The following is a 22,180-nucleotide window of genomic DNA, read 5'->3' as shown; positions in this document are numbered from 1 at the left end:
CCGGTAGAAGGATCGAGAAAATTCGGCCCCATAGCTTGAACTTTTCATTACGTATTATCCTATGAAAAGCATTTCCATGCAGAACATCCTTCTAAAGTCAAGTCAGGAAAAGGTTTTGTATAAAATTTTTGAAGAGGAATGCCGCTTAATGCTTCAATGCTTACTTCTTTTTTGATGGTCAAGTATAAAGTGATGACTTTGTTAATCAATTAAAAACCCAGTTTCCTCCAAATCATGTTTAAGTTCTAAAAAACTGAGGTGTCTTTTTATTTTGTTCCAGCTGGATATTAGATTTATTCTTAAAAGGCCGAAGAAGGGACCTAGAAACAGAAGACTTGTACATAACTTTAAAAGAACACTCATCTGGTTACCTAGGAGATAGATTAGAAAGGTAAGTGTAAAGTCCCGACCCTTTTCTTCAATTTTTACTTTGTATCTCCCTTTGAAGAATAGGTAAAATTCTTTTTTAGTCCTTTACAATTTTCAAAAAGACCTCTACAACATAACCTCATCAATCCAGTATCTTTAAATAACATACTGTTTGACTTGTGACTAAATCAAAATGTTAAAATGCACCTTGAAATGGTCCAGAAAAAGAAAGAAAAAAAACTGAAAACTGCAATGGTTCTCGAAAAAACCTAAGTTGAATTATTTAAGATCCTAAACGTTTCCTCTTCTAGGTTTTTGCATCCTCACGTACCGTTTCCTTATTTGATATCCGTTTTAAAGTTTTATTCATTTCTTTCCTGTTTTTTCCAACAGATTATGGCTGCAAGAAGTAACGAATTCAAAAAAATTAAAACGAAAACCTAGTTTATTACGTGCTCTAGTCAAATGTTTTGGTGCAAAATTAATGCTGTATGGACTCCTCTTATGTACAATGGAAATTTGCTTAAGGTAAGATAATGACTCAAAAAATTATTTTTGCTTCACACCTTTAAGTAGTGGCATTTCTTACCCTGATGCACAATGTAGCAGTATCCGTAATATCAAGCACAAAAGTTTTTGTTGGGTGATTCCAAGGTTTAATAGACTAAGTCCAATAGAATAAACAACTTTTTTGGCTGATTTTAGAAACAAGATATCTGCCTTTAATTTCGTCTTACTAATAAACGCCTCTGTAAATTCCTCCATACAGTCGGTTCCTTCCTATCAAGCGTAGTTCAGACAGGCACTTAATGTACTTAGCAGACTTGTTAGATCTGTCTATGATAAAAATGTGTCTATCGTATCCTCTCCTACCTCAATCATTATTTTTTCTGTTTTCATCATTTTTCCTTTTGACTTTTTCATCCCTCCTCCCTTCCCACACTTTTTCAATGAATTACTGGCTCTCCTCAGGTCTGTTGAGAGTTTAAGCGCCTGAAAAGGCAAGTATTTTTATTTTATTTTATTTTTTTTTATAGATTATGGTCAATCCAGAAAGATTAACCAATTATCTTGATCTGTATTCACTCCTCAAAATTGTTTGTCAAAAAGTATGCCCATAACAATAAGTTTAATTATTATCATATCATTCACATCGACTTCCAAATGAGATACAAGCATTAATAATTATCATTATGTAAAAGCCGATCACCAAATGACATCATTCATCCCAGCTAATCTGCGTTTAGGATGAACGTCAAAGTGTGTGCTGTCCAAAAGTCGATTTCCGAAGTTTCTGGCATGCACATAGTCTTCTATTGCGTCTGTTTAGCCTTTATATCAATTTCCAGAAAACATATTTTCGATTTGCTCTCAATTGTTGTTGAGCACAGTTTTTGTCTGATTCTTTTCTAGCGACCATAAAGAGCGACGCCAAAAACGACCGTTTTTTGGCACAATTTGGGCCAGAAGGGATTTTTCTGAAACCGGGCCCAAACGATACCTTATGATACCCTACAAACTCTGGTAAAAATTTTAGCTTGATATACGCCCCGGTTTTGTGAGAAATGAGGGCTAAGTTGCCAAATCGCCATCCCATTCTGTACAGCATTTCTACAGAAAAAAGACGGAAAAATGTGACGAAAAAGTCAAATATTGATGATGGGGTTTTCAGCTGTAAAATGTTCTCATTGGGCCCCCAAGCATTTAACTGTGTTGTCAGTTTCAAAAATTTTTGGATCGCACAGTGGTCCAAAATGGGGAGAAAACGTCGACAAATTCAGTATTCTTTTGTCAAAATTTTTATAAATGGAAGTAAAATTATGGTCTGCTGCATTTTTCCCATGGCTAACAAATGTTTTTATTGTCCTCAAATGTATGAAAATTGATTCAGCTTCACAATGTACCATCGCACAAGTGGTCAAAAATTGGGGAATTAGTGTGACAAATTGGATCCTCTGTCAACTGTTGGTCCCAAGTAAGAGTTTAAATCCCCGGAAAAGATGCAAGTTTTTATTTTTTTTTTAAATATTATAAATGTCAGACGTATTGTTTATAGAAACTATGTTATAGAAATAGACTTTGTGGCATATTTCATAAAATATGCAAACTTTCAGAAATTTAAAAAAAGAAAAAAAAGTGGAGAGAAAAAACAGTAAAAAGATTAAATAATCCAAAAAAAGAATTTAAAGAAAACTAAATTTTATTATTTTGGTGTTTTTTTTGGATCTAATCTACTGGGAACCATTAGTCCGTACATCATTTTTAAAAGTTAGGCAGAAGATATTAATTTTGTCCACTAATGTCCCATTTTGACGCATTGTGCGATGAAAATTTGATAAACTGAGACCCAATTGAATGCATTGAAGACGATAAAACAATTTGTTCCCCATGATCTCTACAGAGACCAACAATTTTACTTCCATTTTTTTAAAAGTTTGACAAAGAATCCGTACTGATCCACGATTTCTCCCCATTTAGACCACTTACGTCAAAATTTTTGAAATATCTGAAGACAAGCACATGCACGGGGGCTCATAAGAACAATTACAGCCCAAAACCCATCATGTGTAACTTTTTCGTCCATTTTTTCCCGTCTTTTTGCTGTAAAAATGCTGTCCAGAATGATGCGGTTTGGCACTTTGCCCTCCCATTTTCTCACAAACGGTGCGTATGACTCAAGCTAAAATTTTTAACAGAGTTTTAGGTATCTAAGGTATCGTTTGGGCCCGGTTTCAGAAAAATCCCTTCTGGCCCAAATTGTGCCATTCTTGGCGTCGCTCTTTATATTTTCTCCTGCATTTTTTCATTTTCTTTTTTTTTTTTTTCCAAATAATACGAAAAGTAAAATAATGTTGAATTATTATACAGATTGAATCAGGAATACAAAAACTATTTTGTACAGGCTTGGAATTATTTTTCTATGTGCTTTTTATCGTCAGGCTAAAACCCATGCTCCCAAGTCTCCAATTTTTAATCTGACAGATCGCTAGTTACTTAAGTAGATATTTGGAAGCCTAGTCGATCGTTTAGGACTGTGATAGTGTGATAGTATGATACCTCCCTCCTCAACCCCCCTCCCCCTTCTAGTATATCTATGATTGGCTGCAAAAGGAGTAATTTCTGGCGCTCAATTCATTCATCCTAATTAGTAAACAGACAGCGGTGGAAGATAGTGTTGATATCAGTGTCAACAAAGTCTTTATCAGAGGGGAGGAGCCATTCATTAGTGAGAAGAGTATCCGGTCCATTACTCAAGTTGAGTATTCCCTTATGAAATTTCTCCACTCAAATGACACAATAAGCTGCAAAGCTAAACATCTAATTACCTAGAAACAGTGGAGATACTCGCTTACTTTCTAATAAGACCACGATTTTAATCCTCATAAAAAGAGAAATGTCTTGATGGTGAATTGATATCCTCTATTATATTTAATTTATCATATGATTAATCCTCTTTTATACATATTTGATCGATTTGTAGTAAAACACAAAATATTTCATTTCTCGAAAAGAGCCTTAAATGCATCAAAGCACTGCCAGAACAAACCTCCAAGCCAATCCATCTGTACCCTCTTGTAAAATTTATCCTTTTTTGCTCCTTTCTGTCTAACCATCTTGCCTTAGATCTTTTTCTTCAGTATGGTTTATTTTGCCTTGGGTCTTCAATTTTTGCGAAGTTTGGTTTGACATTAAATTAGAGTTGTTACTTTCTTGACGTAGAAGTTTTTCTCTATTTATTTTTTGAGTTTTTATTACTGCATATGGGTGGTTTTCTATTGAATAGAACCAAAAGGATTTCATATCCCCCCATCACGAAAGTATGTTTGTACTACCAAAAATGAATAACATGTTGCAAGGTAATGTCAGTCCTTTTGGTTTTATTTCCTCTTTGATTATCTGGTTTTGCTGCAAATGGATTGCAGTCTTATGATTTCGTTTTTTGCTTTTGCTGCAATCCCATTTCTTTCTATAATGTTCTATTCTATCCTAACCCACTCACACTCATTTGAAGTAAAACTGCTCAGACTAGGATTTGTATGCCTCACGCTTTGCTTCATCAATAGAGGCGCACAGCTAAGTAGTTAGTTTGAAATTCTCTTTAGCTCTCACCTTTTTCAGTTTTTACTTCTATGCTTGTTATTAGCGATTTTGAATTTTATAGAACTCCCTACAGGAAACAGGTCGACCAATCCTATATTCCTGAAAAAACATTCCGTCAATCCCTGCATATCAATGACAGGGATTTTTCTTTCCTAGACCAAAATGTACTGATGCTCCTTGACACTTATTGAGTTGGGATCTCCTTGAAATGAATTCTCCCTAGTATAAAGATTTTAATGTATTCCGTGAGGTTTCATGTCAAGGCAGACTCCGAGTTTGTCTTGAAAATTCAGATCGGAGCTCTGAAAATATTTTTCTTGCCTTTCAGCCATTGCTTACATCAAGCCGTAGGTCCACTCGAAAATTCCGCTCTTTCAAGTTTAATAAGACACGCTTTTAGGTTTGGGTAGTGGTTTATACAGTTTGGTTCCTTATATTATTTTTAGCTCAACGTTTACAGATAAGCAGGGTCAATTTCAGAGTGCAAATTCTTGTACACCTGTCTCTCTGTCATTTTGAAACAGTGCTTTCTGTTTGCTTTTATTGTTATTTATTTTCTTTTTTTTACTTTAAAGTAATAATTAATAGCTGCAAAAATTGGATATCCTAGAAATTAATATCAATAAGTAAGATTTGAAGTCGCCTTTGCAAATTTCAGAGAAGAGAAGGGGAGAAAAAGGAAAAGAAAAAAGAGGTACTTTTTATTTTTGATTGAATAAAAAATTCCGTGATTCTCTAGCGTCCTTTGGATGAACTTTGTCAAAACGAATCTGTGATTATATACCAGTAAGAAAAAATTTTTGAGAAGGAAAAGGAGGAGGTTAGAATTTCTATTTGCAGAATAAACTTACTTGCAATACCTTTGAATTTTATTCAGTTTCTCAGTAAAGACTTCTTGTCATGAAATATCGTTAGAATCTCTTCGTTTCAGTCAAAATTTTGAGTGAGATTTGCATAGAGAGTTTTCTATGGTGCAACAACAAGATAAAATTAGTTGGAATATTTTTTGTAACCTTTCTGGTTATTTATTCTTCATCCAGTCTCTTCAGCCCTTTCAATTCTTCACCTTTCCTATCGATATCGTTTAGGGATGGAAACGGTGTGTGGCATTACTCTAAAAGTTTTTGGTTTCTTTCTTTCCTTTCTTTAATGTACCTTATTCATCTTGTTCTTTTTTCTTCTCTTACCTATGTTCAGTTGATTACCCATTGATATTTCACCTCTCATTGTGTTCAATCACTTTTTCTACAAGGAGTTGGTTCAATTTAAAATTGCCAAAAATGACTATTCAACGTTTTACATTCCTCATATGCAGTTGGAGAGGATTTTTTTCTCCGTTTAAACAAAAAACTGACTGTTGTCCATGAAAATTGATGAGGCAATATATTGAAGAAGGTATTAGATCTCATATCCTTCCGGCACTGATTCAAGACTCATCTCCACCATAGAGCATGCTCATGGCAGCCTGTGGGCTGATGATTGAAATTATTAGGCAAAGTTGTAAACAAAGAGGATGAAGAGAAAATGGAGCGATCTTATTTGTTGAAACATGTAGTTGTTATAGAATAAGAGGGAAAATGATGACAAACTATAGGACCTCTCATCGGCTGCTGTTCGTAGGTCTATCACTTACCTCCTTTGTGTAATGCAGTCGCTGGTTTCTACCAATAAGATCGCTATATTTTTTGTTTGTCTTCTTTGTTTATTGCTTTGTCTATCAATTTCAATAATCAGCCTGTAGGTATTGTTTCATTTGTCGGTAATACAAAATTTCATCATTTATATAATTAATTAATTTATTGATTTATTTATTTATTAATCATGAAGGCTATGCCCAAGAGAAAGCAATACTAGTGGTGGAACAAAACCATGGTAATTAGCCTCCAGAAGTTGAAAGAGACTTCGATTCGACACTGCCTTGGCAGTTTAAGTTCTTAAGATATGAGAAGAAAATGCTCTTTTCAAAACACTGCCAAATCTTTTTTATAGATTTCATGTCATCTTGGCCTATTATCCAATCTTCATCCATTAAAGGAATGAAAAGTGAAATGGATAAAGTACTTACTTTAAGGGTGTAGTAGACCCTGCACAGTGCTCGTAGCAATTTATTTTTAATAAATGCGGAAACCAGCCGTTTCATCCCTCTCTTCATAATCCACAAATTATTTCCAAACTTGCTTTTACTAAAGCCATTAGAACCGCTTTAAAAGTTATAAAGCTGTAGATTTATTGGAGCCAAATTGCCACGGAAAATAGGCAGAGTTGTATGCATCTTCCTCTGTGCAGCCTCCAATGGAGTTTTCTTGAAAGTCTGTCATCATGGATTCGAATAACTATTGCTGTGATCAATGAAACGCAATGTGCTGTGTGAAATCAACTTTCAAGCTCAAAAAAAGCACTTAAAGTTCAGACCTTAATAGGCGAGTACCTTGTCCATGTAGGAGATTTCAGTTCCATATCTATTCAAATTCTTAATGCCAAGATAAAGCTTAATACATTACGCACTAAATTTAAAAAAAAAAAAATATCTAAATGATTAAATCTCAAATCTTTGACTCTCAACAGAACTCCATTCCTCCCTAAGGAACAGTAACATTTATTAGCGGCTAATATTAATTAACCTGTTTGGGAATATTTCTGTGTAGAGTGCCTCAGCCTATTCTGCTGGGTGGGTTGATAAGTTACTTTACTCAGAGGTCTCAAATGTCCTTCACAAGTGCGCTTTGCCTCTGCGCTGCCTTGATCTTTCTCATATTTGTTTGCGCCCTTTGCGGCGAGCACCCATATTTCATGGCGGCTGTTCACATGGGGATGAAATTGCGGGTTGCTTGTTGCTCCCTAGTCCATCGTAAGGTAGGTCCTCCATTTTATCAGTAATTCTTCTCGCAATCTAGAAAAAAAGCAACTTGATCAACAGCACCCTGCAACCAAACACTAACTTTTGGGGCCGAAGGAAAATTCACTAATTTTCAGAATCTTTAATTTTGGCACAGAAAATATTAGAAGTGCATGGATTATCATAAATTTACCGTTCTCATGAGCTCTCAACTCCAAGTAGGTCAATAATTTTAAGGAGCTCCCTATTTTTTCTCCAAAAAAATATAGTAGTTACGTTTAATCAAGCATTGTTCTCGGAACACGGAGCAATCCTTTTTAATTTTACCGAAAATATTACAGTACTACTGTGTTTGAACAAAATTCAGTCTCAAGTTCACAAGTAACTCTCTAAGTTGACTGTTTACTTTTACACTACCAGCGGGCTGATCATTGAAAATGATTGAGAAAGCTATAGACAAAGAAGACATAGGGAGTATGGAGTAATTCTATTGGTTGAAATGGGGAGTTCCTTTCAACTAAGGGAGAAAATGACGGACTAACTATTGGGTCTCTCGTGGGTTGCTGTTAGTTAGTCCATTATCTACCTTCTTTGTCTGTTGCAACCACCCACTTCCACCAGTAGGATGCTAGAATGTCACTTTTCAAATTGTAGGAACTAGCCTCATATCAAATCAGTTTTGCTTTCTTCCCAACAAGAAAGCCTGTATAACTTGAAACATTTTCTAATGTTCGTTCAATCTTGGCTTGACTGGGGGTATCTATTGACAGTTCACTCACATGCTTTTGCTACATCTGCCCTAGCTTGCAGCCCGAAGCGGGTTTTGCTGACGAACAGAATTGAAGAGAAGAAACTCCTCCTTTCTTTGCTCAAAAGATGTTAAATAATATATTTTCATGTGTTTCTCCGTCTCTCAATTTCCCCATTCTCTTTCTTTTTTTAAATTAGTATTTTTTAATTCATCCCTCAAAAAAGCTGGTGCTTCCGGTGGCCAGTATTGCTTATGGCCGTTTGCCAAAGTCAGTAACACACTACAATATCTGATAAGAAGAGTGTTGTTTAGGAATTTAATGCAATTGAATTAAGATACAGAGAGAGGAAAAACATGAAAACATTACATAAAACTGAAAATTTCAATTACGAACAAATAAATTAATATTGTGAAACAACCTGACCGTCAACTACCATTTTTATTTCTTCCTTTATTTTTTTATATTTTATATTTATTCAAAAGAATCTCTTCAAACAGGAAATATTCAGATAACAATTTTGCTTCCTGAAACCATAACCTATCGATATTTACGTATGTAGTGAGTCCCAATCCGAAGGGGTATAAATGTAGCTTTATCTTCATTTTGCCGCCAAAAGTGAGGTTCATAGTTACTTAATCAAATGGTTTATGGTGTTTGAGAGAAATTGAGGCAGAACCTAGGCTTTCAGATTTGATTCTGTTGAAGAGGAACACAAAATATTTCACTTATCTCCTTGAGGATAAATCATTGATATTTCTTACTTTTAAGCAAATACTCCAGTTGATGCATTGCATTTGAGATGAGTTCCAAATTCGGAAATCCCTTTGCTTTGAAGAAGCTTGCATCTGAGAACATTATCAAGCCAGATTTTCCTCAAATAGTGCGGAATATTTAAAATATTTGTATCTGTTCGTTTAGCTATTTTTTTCTAACTTTTTACTATCAGTGTCCGGCTTTTTTGTCGTTCACTTGAGTTGATGCAAACGCAAAAACTCTGTAGGTATTTTGGTTCCTTTTTTCCTTACTTTCGTACACTTGCTTTTTTAATTAGCCGATCCAATATGTTATAAACTCAGGTTTCTGCAGTTGAATCAAGTAGAAAAGTGGAAAATATTCATTATTGTAACTCCAAGTTTCTGCAACCAGTATTATTGAGGAAATTGTCCTCTAAAAAGTCATCAAATGGTGTCATTTTGCATTGAAATTCTCAGGATGGTCCCTTCCACCATAGTCTCATCAATTGGTTATAATCAAATGCTTTAGTTCTCCCTTGTGCATCGCTAAAGAGTTCCAAATGGGAAAAACGACATTTATGCTTCCTCCTATGATGACATCCTGCCTGCTCTGTTTTTCAAACTACAGTCACCATATTAATCTTCGAAGTCATAACTGGGTGCATTGATAGATTTTTTGTTATTTTTTCCTAATCTTTAAGATTCAATCATTGAAATCCAACCGGTTTTTTTCAAAATTGATCCAATTTTTTTTTTTTTTTTTTTTTTTTTTTTTTTTTTTTTTTTTTATGTACTCTTTCATACTCCCCTTATTTTTCATTTTTTTGCTTTGTAGTTTTTTTGCATTTTATTTGTGTTCTCTTTTTTTAAAGTTACCCTTCTTTTATTCTTGAATCTACTTTTGTTGCCTGCTGGAACTTCCTTTTAAAGGAAAAAACAACAGTATCCTTGGCTGTAACACAGGTTATTTCATGAGCAGGGGTCTAAATTGTTCTTGACTGATCAATCACGTGGTCGAGAACTGTTATAGAAGTGCCCTAAAAATTGTGGAGGCTGAAAGTCCAACTCTTGTGGAATAATTTTACAACTTCGGCACACATACAAATTATTCATTAATCCAACAAAATATTGATCAGCGTATTGCGAAAAATTGCGGAGGCCTAGAACAATTTGCACCCCTGCTCATGAGATGGATTTATATTATACAGGCCTCTGTTAAGAAACAATTGTATTGCATTTGTTTGATCGCTTACTTTTTGTTTGTTAAATGTAATTAATCTTATTACAAACGTAGGCTTACCTGCACAACTTTATTATTCAGTAGATCATAATTTGTGTGTAACTGTAGTCAAGTGCTTGTCGGGTGTATTTGCTTTTCTACCAATATTGAGTTTGTGAATGATACCCTCCTTCTTTTTTCATAGAGATTCATATGCTTTTAGTTACCGGGAAATAGAGGTTGATTATGTTTTTAAGTCTCATTTTTTATTCTATCTACAATGCTTGAATGGTATGAAACTGTAAATCTCCTTTTATACTATTATATTTTGGAACCATTGTTACATCTAGTTGTATTTTTACTTCAAGAAATATTCTATTCCTAAACCGCCTTACTTTCAAAAATATTTTTCCTGGTGTGGTTGTTCAGAACATTCAAGTCTTAAAATATTTCTTTGAAAGAAGTGACAAGGTTTTCTGATTTAAAAGCTCAAACAAAGACTTCATAGAGTATGTGCTTCTCTGTTTTAGATGATCACAATATCAATGTTTTCCAGCAAAAATTAGACACTGTTGTGTAGTAAATCATCAGTTACCCAATTTTTTAACACATTATCATCAGATCACCCTAAACTGTTCATTAGTCTTAGTTCTGACCAGAAATCTTAGAAGGAATGTGGTTCTTACCGAAAAAACAGGGAAATTGCAATAAAAAATAATATCAATATTATTAAAAATAAAAATAGTAAGTAATAAATTCAATAAGTGCAATAGCGTATTGCTGACTTTGGCCAGTGGCCCGTCAGTTATACTGCTCAAACCAAAAGGGCTCCCTTTTCCGGGCTAGTAAGAAAAATGGCTTCTCTACTCTTCTAGGGTGTTTTCCCTCTGCTCAAAACTTTTTTTCTTTGTTTACCAACATTGACAGCTTAAATAACCAAAAACTCCTCATTTTTAATCTTTTTACCGTGTTACGAATCGGGCCAGTGGAATATGATATGAAATAAGAATTTTCAAATCTTTTTATGCAAAATTCTTTTAATAACTTCAGATATTTATACCCCTTGTTTATAAAAAAATAAACGGAATCCTTTACAGACAATCTTTAAAGTCAGCTGTTTTTTATGTGCTGCAAATTCCTTGTATCTAATGGTCATGGGAATCTACCTTATCATCTTTTCGGTCCTTAAGTACGACATATCCTATCACTTATGACTCATTTTTTGACTAAATGATAACTGTAACTGGTAGTATTAATTCAACATTAATTCGTTGCAAAAGATACCTCTTGAAGAAATTGGTCACTTATATTTGCATCATTGAAATCAGAAAGCATTTACAACTGATGAGATGCAGTGCATTTAAAAAAAAACATAACCACTCTTGTCAAAGGTATTGAAAACAGTTAATTTCTTGAAGAATATCAAGTCTGTATTCTATCAGGTCTTCTTGTGTCATTAAGTCAGTCTTGCAGATTTACAACAAAAAAAATTTTATTTCAAATCGATTTCTTTTTGCCAATTATGGATCAGTAACGCATAATCATGAAATTTAGTTCAGCTGGTTGAGTAAGACAGTAAACCAAAAAGAAATATGATTTTTTAAATGACAAGTTTCTACTTTCCATTTTAATGCAGCCATTTTCTTTTAATAAACTTTGAGTGGTTCACTGTTGGTTTCATCTAGGAAGACAATATCGTGAAAAGTCAAAGAAAGCCTGGCATTATCTGTAAATGATACTGCTCCGTGAAAAGCCAAGGAAAATCTGGAAATTGTGTTATTAAACGTTGAATTTTCTTTTCCTGTTTTTTAATGTTGTTACCTAATGATGTGATAAGAACATATAGGTTGTAAGATGCCAGTGACAGTTTATTTAAGGGGCCGTCTGACGAAAATGCTTTTGTTCGTCAGATGACTGTGTCAACTTTAAATGTTGAGGAAGTTAGATTGAACGCAAAGAGTATGCCATTATTTGTTCAGGATTGTCTTCTGAATGAACTCAATGAATCATAATCGTCTATTGGCGGAATTTCTTTCACTGCTGACTCAATGATACAAGGCACTGCTATCATCATTCATTCCATTCAATAATATTATTTCATTTCACTTTCTACAAGGAGCATGCAGCTAAATCAAGTCACCATCAAAAATTAAAATGAATACATTGAAAAATATCCAAATTTTTAAAATGAGTAGAGTGAAGTTGATCCTCCTCGAATTTCATGAGTTCATTTTTCTGATGTTAATTGGTTGTTGTTGGATTGTCTGTTCCTTTAGCCTACTCCAGCCGTTCTGTCTTGGCGGAATCATATCATATTTCACTCTCGGCTCCCAAATGACCAAATTCCACGCCTATCTTTACTGTTTTGGACTTGTCATTTTGTCAATTACGTATACCTTTCTTGATCATTGTTATTTTATGGGTGTCGAACATATCGGTATGCAAATACGTGTTGCTGTTTGTTCCCTCGTTTTTAGAAAGGTATGTCTCCATTGTCTTTTTCTTCTCTCGTCTGTCTTTTTCCTTTCCTATTCAACACATTGTCGAGGTAGTTAATTATTCCATTCTCTGTCCATCCTTATTCAGGGTTGCCACAGTCAGGGAATACCGGGAAATGTCAGGGAAAAATCGTCAAGTCACCTTTATTTGCTTTCTCGAGTGGGTTGATGTTTCGAACAGCAAATTTTGCATGAAAACTATTTCTAACTACAGTTAAAGCTAGCTAAGTTGAATTGTGTAGGGACCGATAAAAAATTCGACTCAAGAGGCAATTCGTATTAACTGATTCTCCACTTAACTAATGGACGTGTCTAGGGACCGAAAAAAAATTCGACTTACTCGGCATTTTGTCTTAACCGTAGTTTGACTTAGCGAGCTTTTACTGTATGTCTTTTTAACAATCTGGCATTTTTCAATTACATATCAGGAAATTTCACTAAAATGTGTCGGGGAAATCAGGGAAATGTCAGGGAATTTACTTTTCCAAATTCTGTGGTAACCCTGCCGTTTTGTAATCTCAGAGGTATAGTAGAGAAAGATATTACCATACTTTTGATCGTTTACAAGAATATGAATCTTAGTGTACAGATACAAATGCCTTAGTTTAGAAATTCAGAAACATAATTTATGTCAAATTTTTTAGGCAAGGTGGTTGAGTTTTTGATGGACACGCCCTCTCACACCCGTGAGAATAAACTGTGAGCTGTTTGATTAATTTTTTTGAGAACACAGGGTGTAAAGTTGCATTCAAATCGAATTATTTTGAGCCTTGAATGTGGCTATTTAAGTATTCTTTAAACCTCCCAAAATTATAGTTTTTGAATTGCAAACTTCAAACTGCTGTGACATCTAGTCAGAATCTGCTGAGCTCAAAATGTGAGCCCAAATATGTTCTAACTGCCTCTGTAAATACAGTCTTAATAAAAGAAGAAAAACTTAAATTACGGTCCAAATTCTGTTAATAAGGACGTAAGAGGAAAGGTGGAAGTCTGTTACTCAGTCATATGGGATCGCCCTCAACAAATTACACCTCTGTCAAACTGTTTTGACTCCAATTTGGTCTAACATTTTTAAATGCTTGTTAAAATGTTTTAAAATAAATCTCCAAGCAAAAACATCAATATCCTACTTTCGGATCATGAAGTATGCCACTAAGGTTACTTTTTTCATAGCTCGTGTAAAGCAAAATAGGAAGACTTTTTGTATCTTTTGCGTGGTTCTCCTTCCTCTTAAGCCTTTTTAATTAGGTCCATCCTCACATCAAAAGCTTTTCAGAAGACCGCCTGCCTTGTTTTGTTTTTTAACATCTTGGATTGATTTGGAGCCAAGAGATGTTCATTCATATTAACTTCAATATTAGCATGTTTAGATATTTATTTTCCTCTTTCCTTTTCTTAATACAAAATATTTGGGTTAAATTATTTGTCGAGCTTGTGAAAAGTCAATTCCAAATCAAAGCTTCTCACCCTTTATATTTAAAATACTTAATTTTTCTTTTCTTTTTGTCGCATTAAGTGGAACAGTCATTTTCATTTTCTCTTAATTCAAGCAAGTTAAAGTTATCTTTCAGAGGTTTAGAGGGTACACCATTTTAAATGAGTTGCTCTGAGGACACCTCTTTAAATTAATCCGATCAATGTGAGAAAAAACAGCTCTCTATGAGCATTTCCTCAGACTGTCTTCGGTAATACGAAGTTTTTTTTTTCCTTGTAGGCAGAATAGTCTGCTTTGCTGCAGCTTGTTCGTTTTTTCACAAAAAAGCATCCATGTCCTACATTTCAGAAAATTTTAAATTGAATCTGCCAATTTGAAAACCAACTATCATCTTTCTTTTAATCACCTTCCCTCACTCTCTCAGTCTCCACCCCCCCCCCCTTCCCTCCAACACCAAGTGTAGTCTACTTTTTATACTTTATACTGACAAAGTTCAATTAAACATGAAACATACCATTAATTGCATTTTGATACTCACTTTGATCAAAATTCATACTTCACTTTATTTACCCCTCCCCCCTCCCTTATTTTTAACCGTAAATTCAGCGTTATTCAAGTCGCGATAGGTGCATGGGTTTTTTTTTCTTTTTTCCATTAAAGATCATATTTGTATTCATATTCTTACGCTTTAAATGTCGACGCAATGTTTCATTAAAGTAGTTCTTACTTATGAAAAATGGGAGAGCATGATGTGGACTTTTTTTTTAAAAAAAAAATTGTATTTTTGAAAAAAATAATTAATTTTACCGAAATAAATGGGAACGGAGCCAAGCGCCAAACAATTAGAAACAACATCATTCCTTTCTTCTAAAATAGAAATTTCACAAGGCCCGAATAAATTTCAAAAAAATTGAAATTTGTTGATTTTTCAAAGAAATATTGTTACTAAGCCTCGGAAACGGTTCAGATGATCCTCCTGCTGATGCAGCAGAATATGGCCCACTAATGAGATGCTACACCCAAAGGAGGGGGCACAAGGGGGGTTTTAGAGAAAGTTAGCCCTAACCTAACCTCCAAACCAAATGTAAACAGACATGTACCCAGCAAATCGCGTGGCCGTGGACAAGATTATAAGAACATCACACCCTTTTAGAAACGTTTTACTTTAGTACTTTTATGTTTTCAGAGATGTGAATAATGGCGAAAAAGCCGAAAAGCCGTGCTCGGCTTCATTTTGGTATAAAAAAGGGACCCACTCCCACAGGTAAAGATATAGGTGTGTGCGTGTTTTTTAGCAAATGTTTAGCAATGTTTGTTTAGCAATGTTTTTACAAATAAAATTAAAGTTACTTACGTTTGGAATTACTTGATAAAATTCAAGATGATTGAAAACAATCCATTTTTGAAACTGAGATTTCCGACTCTAAAATATATATGTTGGCAGTTTGGCACTGCTGAGAATAATCTTTATAGTATAATTGTTAAATATGTAGGACATTAAGTTGGTTCAGAAATATACCACTAAAAGTGCCGTTTTTTAGCATTACAATTTTTAGCATCAATTTCTCCAACGTTTCTCAAATAAAAGTCCCCCCCCCCCCCTCATAAAAAAACTAGTATTTTCATGCCGATGCGTGGAGGAAATTGTTCTTGTGGTGGAGCGGAGGCACTCAAGTGTCAATGATGCATTACTTACGAAAATTAAGGACCCATGACTTACATAAGTGACATCTGACATGACACCGAAATCTTCGTGATAAAAAACTGAGCTGCTGGAAGAGTGGGTGGTGAGGTTAGGTTAGGTCAGGGGGGGCTGAAAAATCTCAATATCGAGAATCACCGTTTCTAGGCGTTTCTTGGCCTCTTGAATGTATCCTCAAAAGTTTCAATAAATTTCATGAAATTTCGTGAAATTTCATGAAATTTCATGAAATTTCACGCGTGAAATTTCACTCGAATAAATTTCATTACCTTGGAAAAAGGACTTTTAAAATTCTATATATTGTTTTTGGTAAGAAAAATGGAAATCAGAATAATCAATATGTATTAGGTGAGGAGGATTACATTAAACTTCTCAGAAGTGTGTGGGTCGTTCTCGAATTGACAGATTCAATTAGGACTATAATTAAGGGATCGGATTTGTCAAGTCTTTTTGTGATATAAGGATCTCCTCATCTTCATGCTGCAATCTGTAAAATATGTTTCTGTAGTGCTGTTATCCAAAGAAATAGCACAATAACAAGTTGGTGAAGGGTAAAAATGTAAAAAGGCATTTGTGGCCAATTCTTCAAGTATTCCCATGTTCCATCTAGGTCTTTGGTTTATTCTCATCTATTTATGTTAGTTATTTTTGAATGGTTGTATGTACTGAAGTATTCATGTGAAAGACACCTTAATGTTTTTTCAAATAATTTCAATACTACTGACCTTTTTTAAGGGCAATGCTTTCAAAGTAAGAATTGCTTTATGCAAGAAAAAAGACCATCTATGAGAGCGGCAAAAAAATCCATTCAGGAATGATGATGACCTCTGAGTCCTCCCAGTCATTTTTTATGCGAAATTCGGGTCTAGCTCAATCAATTCCCTTTTATCATTTATCATTACTGGTTGTAATACCATAGCAGATAAGTCTTTTACCAAAAACCCAATTGTAGGTAAACCTCTTTCACAGGAATAAGTTCATTCATGTGACTTTCAAGCACTCATATTGGAAAATGGTATCTCTTCTAGCTTTAATTCTGTCGAGAAACTTTTCTGCGCAGAGTCGTATTTTTATTCTTTATTTTCCCTGGCCTTATCTGTAAAATTATCAGGGAATTTCCCACCATTATTTCAATATTTTTTAGCAACATGGAACATGGACAGCACAACAACATGAACATCATAGTCCGGACATTATGGATGTCATAATCAACATGGACATCACAATTGTCTGCCCATTATTTAAGAATAATTAAAGCAAAACAGTCATTTCTCATCAAAATTGGAAATGCAGTATTGCTGTCTTTATCAGAAATGCCGCTAAGCCATTAAAAAATACTGCATCTTCAATTTTTTTCCCCCTAAAATCAAGTAAATTAAAAAGTCTGATTCCAAAACTCCATATGTAGGAAAAAAGTGTAAACTTTTCAACGGGACCTCGAAATTTAAGCTAAAGTTTACAAGAGCCCCATAGAGGATTGCATATCAATTATTAAATTGCTGAAGAGAGACACTGCAGCAACAGTAGAACACTTCCTTTTAGTGTCCTATGCGCTTGTTGAACAAATACTCTATGGCTCAAGAGGACAAGGGAGAGATCTGCAATTGACTTGCGATGCCTAAATGCTAACTTCGACCTATTCTCTAATGTCTCAGGTGATGAGAAGAAACTTATCCACAAGTCGCTTGATGATTCAGCTAATTTTAAGCGCTATTTAAAATGGAAATTGGCGTCTGTGGTTTGTTAGAGTAAAATTATTGAGTTTTGCAATCATACGCACATAATAATGTATTTAAGGTGACTTGTCCCGATTTGTCCTGATTAAGCGAAGAATCTTGGCAGATTTTTAATTTTCAACCCTAAAAAACGGACACTAGCCCAGGACATGAGCCTGAAGAATTATTCTACACGAAAAAATTGACAAAATCCAGAGGAATTAAAGCAAAATTTTTAGGGGGGGGAGGGGGAACTTCTCGTTTGATAGAACAATCGACTTCTGTACCGAATGCGAGGTTTTTCCCCCAAAAAGAATCCTGCTTTCGTTTCTCAGAATTTTGTCAATTTCTTCGTTGAGAATAACTCTGCATGCTCATGTGCAGGGGCTATCGTCCGTTTTTTGGGTTGAAAATTAAAAGTCTGCCAAGATTTTTTACTTAATCGATACAAAATATCTCGCGCTAGAAACCAGGACGAATTACCTTAAGGCATATTTTCTTAGTCCTCAAAACAGTATTGCAATTGAAATGGAAAGGCCAGAAAAAGACAAGCGAATGAAAACAGCTCAGTGTAATATTCATGTACTGCTGTAATGAGTATTTTTAGTTATCAAAATCAGCTGAATCTGATCTAAACGTAGTGTTTTAGTCCAGTTTCTATGATCTTTTAATCCAACTAAAAACTGGGTGCTTTGTACAAACTAATTTATATCTTAGGTTAGACAGAACTTCTTGCGAGTTTTGAATCATTTTACATACGCTTCAATTCCATCTTATTAATTATAATTCATTACTAAGAAATTGTATCCAGTATTAATTGGCCTCTTATTACTGTGAAATGGAGCTGGCCCTCCAATGCAGTCAGATCTATTCAGTTTAATTTTGCACTTAATATCAATTCTCCGCACGTCAAGCTTATCAAGATTCACTCATTCTTCACGTCATGTCCTGGGGAGCAGTCATTTCTCCTGCCTTTAAAATATTCTTTGTCAAGCCGTCAAAATTAATTTTAATTAAGGTGTCAGAGCAATTTCCTTAACCTCTGCTTTTTAACAAAACACTGTAAACCTGCACGTTTTTTGTAAAAATAGGTGATGGTAGGGATATGTAGAAAAATAACTCTTTCGGACTTTGAAGTTTTCATGCCTTCATTGGATGCTTTAATGAAGATAATTAATGACTTAAACACTGAAAAATTCAGACTATGTTTCCATGAAAAAGTGCACATTATCAGCTGCTTTGCTTCTTTAGATTATGTTTTTTTTAATCTACTTTAACTGGACTCTACACATCTTGCGCATTGCAAAATTTTTGTCTTTAAAATTTCATAGTGTACCCAGACAATATTAAGCGGTTTTGCTTATGAAGGGCATCTCGTCCATGCCTTATCACTAAGATTGTATTATTTGATGAATATTTCTGTATTATATTATGCTCATTTACTACTTTTCCTTGCAAAAGGAGCAAATTTCTTTTTTCTGATAATGATGAGTAAAAAATTTGATGCTGATGTTTTATTTGGTCATCTAAAAATGTCTACTTGCATGCACTTTTTTATCAGTACTGCATGGCAGAAACATCTTTTTTCAGGGGGAAAAAATGTCCAACAATTTAGGCTCTTAATTGTCTGTTTCATTCCATGATAATGTTACCTCCAAGTAATGAACTATCGTTTGCTTTCAAACACTTGAAGGCTGCAAAGATAAATAAAACTCATAGGTTGTCCCAGCAATTTCATTTCCAACTATGTGTCAATAATAGCTGAAGAGGAAAATTTGTGAACTTCAAGTATCACTCAGCACCCTCTGTTCGATGGTTTGTAGGAAAATTCGTTTTCCTCAATTTCAAAGATTTCTAGATTTTATAAAGCGGCGTCAACTTTTTCCTTTGTAGAATTTGCTTTTTTAACACACAACTTTCGGCTGAAAAACGCTGTCAGTTTTTAAGTCGAGAGAGGAGGAGAATTTTCGTTTTCTAAATGTTTTTTTTTCGATACTCACAGTTGTGAAGTCGTTTTATTGTTTGTCTTGATTACCACCCTGAATGCTACCCTAGCATGAATGTTAGCTTGAATGCCGTAGCAACAACCTTGGTGCATCGTTCTCACTGTTCCTCTTGATTAATGTCCGTGTCGCATGAATGATAAATGTGCATAATCAAACGTCTTGAATTATTGTTTTATAAATTAACTCCTTTGAATAGCTAGCCCAAATCTGTGCTCTTTTGTCCAAAATTTAGTTCTTGTGATTCTTAGCAGAAGCCTTATTGTATCTCCTCTTAGTGGAGATTTGATCCGCAATAATCCCCTAGGATCAGATGATTTTCTTGTTCCACTTTTTCAAAGTCTCAACTTCATGTTTAAAGCACAACCATATCTGCCTTTCCCTCAGCCTCAAGGACTATTTGCACAGCAACTTCTGAATTCTCCATAGACTCCCTAAGTCGCTTTCAGGGAAAAATGTCAATCTTTCCTTCCGTAGCCTCAGCAAAAGCTGACAAAGCCCACTGCATCATCAGCTTTCAAGGTTTCACCTAATCTCTTTACAATCTCATCATGCTTTTTGCTGTAACTTCCTATAGATCAATTCAGCTTTCAATCAGCTAATGCCATCCCATCTTATTCTTGTGCCCAATAAAAAATTTTCTCAGGTCGTGCTTACTCTATACAAGTCTCGAGCAGAATTCAGTCGCCACTTAAATATTTTTATAACTTAACCCCTACATAGCCTTATTTCTTAATTATTTTTGTTGCAACTTGGCTAGTCTTGAACTGTCATTACTTCCGGTCTCCAAAAATGGACTTGATTTTCATCCAGTCCAGAATTCTGAGAGATTGGAGGAGTAAAAATTTTGTATGTAAGATTATTAAAAACATAAGAACTTTGGCTTTTAGAGTAATGATGGGCTGCTACTGAAAGTTTTACAGCTTTTTAGTGGACTGAAAAAGTAGGAAAACTTGGTGAGTTTTTTGTGGTAGGAAAAGCCATTAAAGGAAGAGAGAATCCGTGGAAAACTATGAAAAACGCAGTGATTTTTTGCACTTTGCAGTTATGGGATTTTATAATTCTAAGGTTTGGCTGCGTAAATGGCTGAATGTCAAGTCCTGTCTTTTTCTCTTCTATGCAGAAGCAGGAAACATTAAAATAAACCGGGAAAACACGGTGAAACTGGAATATCAAAATTACCACTAAGTTCGGTTTTGGCAGTGCTAACTGGTTTAATTCTGATTTCTGTTCTTTCTTTCCCTTTAAAAATGCAGCAAGAATTTAAAGTTTGGAAAATATTATAACCCAGGCAATTCAATTTTTCATCCCTCTATTGTCCCTATCCTCTGTCAATTTCTCCATGTCAACTTTTCAACGTTGTGTACTTGATCCTCATTTTGATGGGCCCTTTTTGCTCTTTGGTCACTGTTGATTAGGACGATGCAACCAATATTTTTGGGCCGATTGGTGAGCTATTTTGCACCAGGGAGCATTGTATCTGAGAAAGAGGCGTACATCTACGCAGCTGGTGTTGTTCTCTGCTCCGGTCTAAATATGATAAATTACCACCCCACCCAATTCGCAATCATTGCTAGTGGTATGAAAATGCGTGTTGCTTGCTGTTCTGTCATCTTTAGAAAGGTATCATTTATTTTTACTTTCTTAAATTAACCATATTTCTAAGGTCTTCTTGGAATTGTATGTCTTATGAATTTTCTTTAGGCATCAGTAAGTATGTAGATTATGTCTCGGAAATCAGATTAAAAATTAATGGGTTCAAAAGTATGGAGGTTCCATGATGCCTTAAAAATAGTTCTTTGAACATACCTAGTAGGATTGTCTTCTTGACTTTTCCGTGAGTATTTTGTCCAAATTTACTTGAGTGTCTTTGAATCTTACATAATGTGATTATTTCACCCACCATGGTTTGATCGGAAGTTGGCCTTTCTCTTTTATTTTTTTGCTGGAGGCTTCCAAAATATCAAAGAAAATAATTGGCTCATCGTACATTTGCCTTCAGGTGGCAGAAAGTGATAATTTTTATGGATATTCAAGGCCTCCACAACTTGCGGAATTTCACTAAAAATTTCGAAAGTCTAACAAAGACAGGTCACCCATAAAGTCCGTGTTAAAAGTTGAGGCAAGGCAGTTTATATATTGTTTTTAGGTTTAATTTGTGATTTGATTAGGTAAAATATCACCTTTCACGTATAATGCCGCGTTGCTAAGAAAATTTTTCTGCACACCAACTTCATGATAAGAAAAACAGTTAGCAGTGAAAACATAATCTTATTTTTCATGGAAGTGAATTTGATTGACAATTTTAGATCAAAATTCGCAATTTCAATTTGGCCTTGCATTAATCAGCGTAAAACAGTTTTAGGACGTTAAAATTAACAAAAATATTTGAAAATGATCACTAAATTCTTAAGCACCTACCCCATGTGCAAACTCATAACTCTCAAGAAGCAGAGATTGACAGAGGACTGAATGATACATTTTTTCTTTATTTTTCTAAAATTTGTATGTGAGAAACATATTTGAGGAATAATCGCCATTATAAAAGTCTAAAAATAATCATTTTGTTTAAAAATTGTTTGCATCACAGTATTAATTGACAGTTTTGCACATATTTTAGTAACATTTGCAAGAAAGAAGGAAGCACTTAACTTTTTTGGAAAGTCTATGTACATTTAGTGTCAATGCGTTTTCAAAAAATAGAAGTAATTTGCATCACTGCATCAAGTCTGTATCGTCAGCATGACTAACATAGGACTGTATGTTCATTTATTCTTGTTTGCTGCATACTGTACGTGTTTCCTTTGTGTTGCAAA

General features: G+C 34.5%; 1 protein-coding gene across 8 annotated transcripts in view; it reads left to right on the top strand.

The window, feature by feature from the left end:
• Nucleotides 1–22,180, top strand: part of LOC109032241 (probable multidrug resistance-associated protein lethal(2)03659) — a 105,217-nt gene that overhangs the window by 54,606 nt on the left and 28,431 nt on the right. For 4 of the 8 annotated variants that reach the window (XM_072302366.1, XM_072302369.1, XM_072302368.1 and 1 more), the window contains 3 exons: nucleotides 281–391; nucleotides 763–897; nucleotides 7,116–7,323. In XM_072302366.1, coding sequence (XP_072158467.1) covers nucleotides 281–391; nucleotides 763–897; nucleotides 7,116–7,323 — 454 coding nt within the window. Of the gene's footprint in view, nucleotides 1–280; nucleotides 392–762; nucleotides 898–7,115; nucleotides 7,324–12,287; nucleotides 12,493–20,782; nucleotides 20,988–22,180 lie in introns of those variants that run through there. The other 4 variants (XM_072302371.1, XM_072302370.1, XM_072302373.1 and 1 more) reach the window with 4 other exon arrangements.

Source organism: Bemisia tabaci, chromosome 7, assembly GCF_918797505.1.
Source record: "Bemisia tabaci chromosome 7, PGI_BMITA_v3".
NCBI lineage: Eukaryota > Metazoa > Arthropoda > Insecta > Hemiptera > Aleyrodidae > Bemisia > Bemisia tabaci.
Note: the sequence above shows the minus strand (reverse complement) of the source record. Positions and strands in the feature narration are given on the sequence as shown.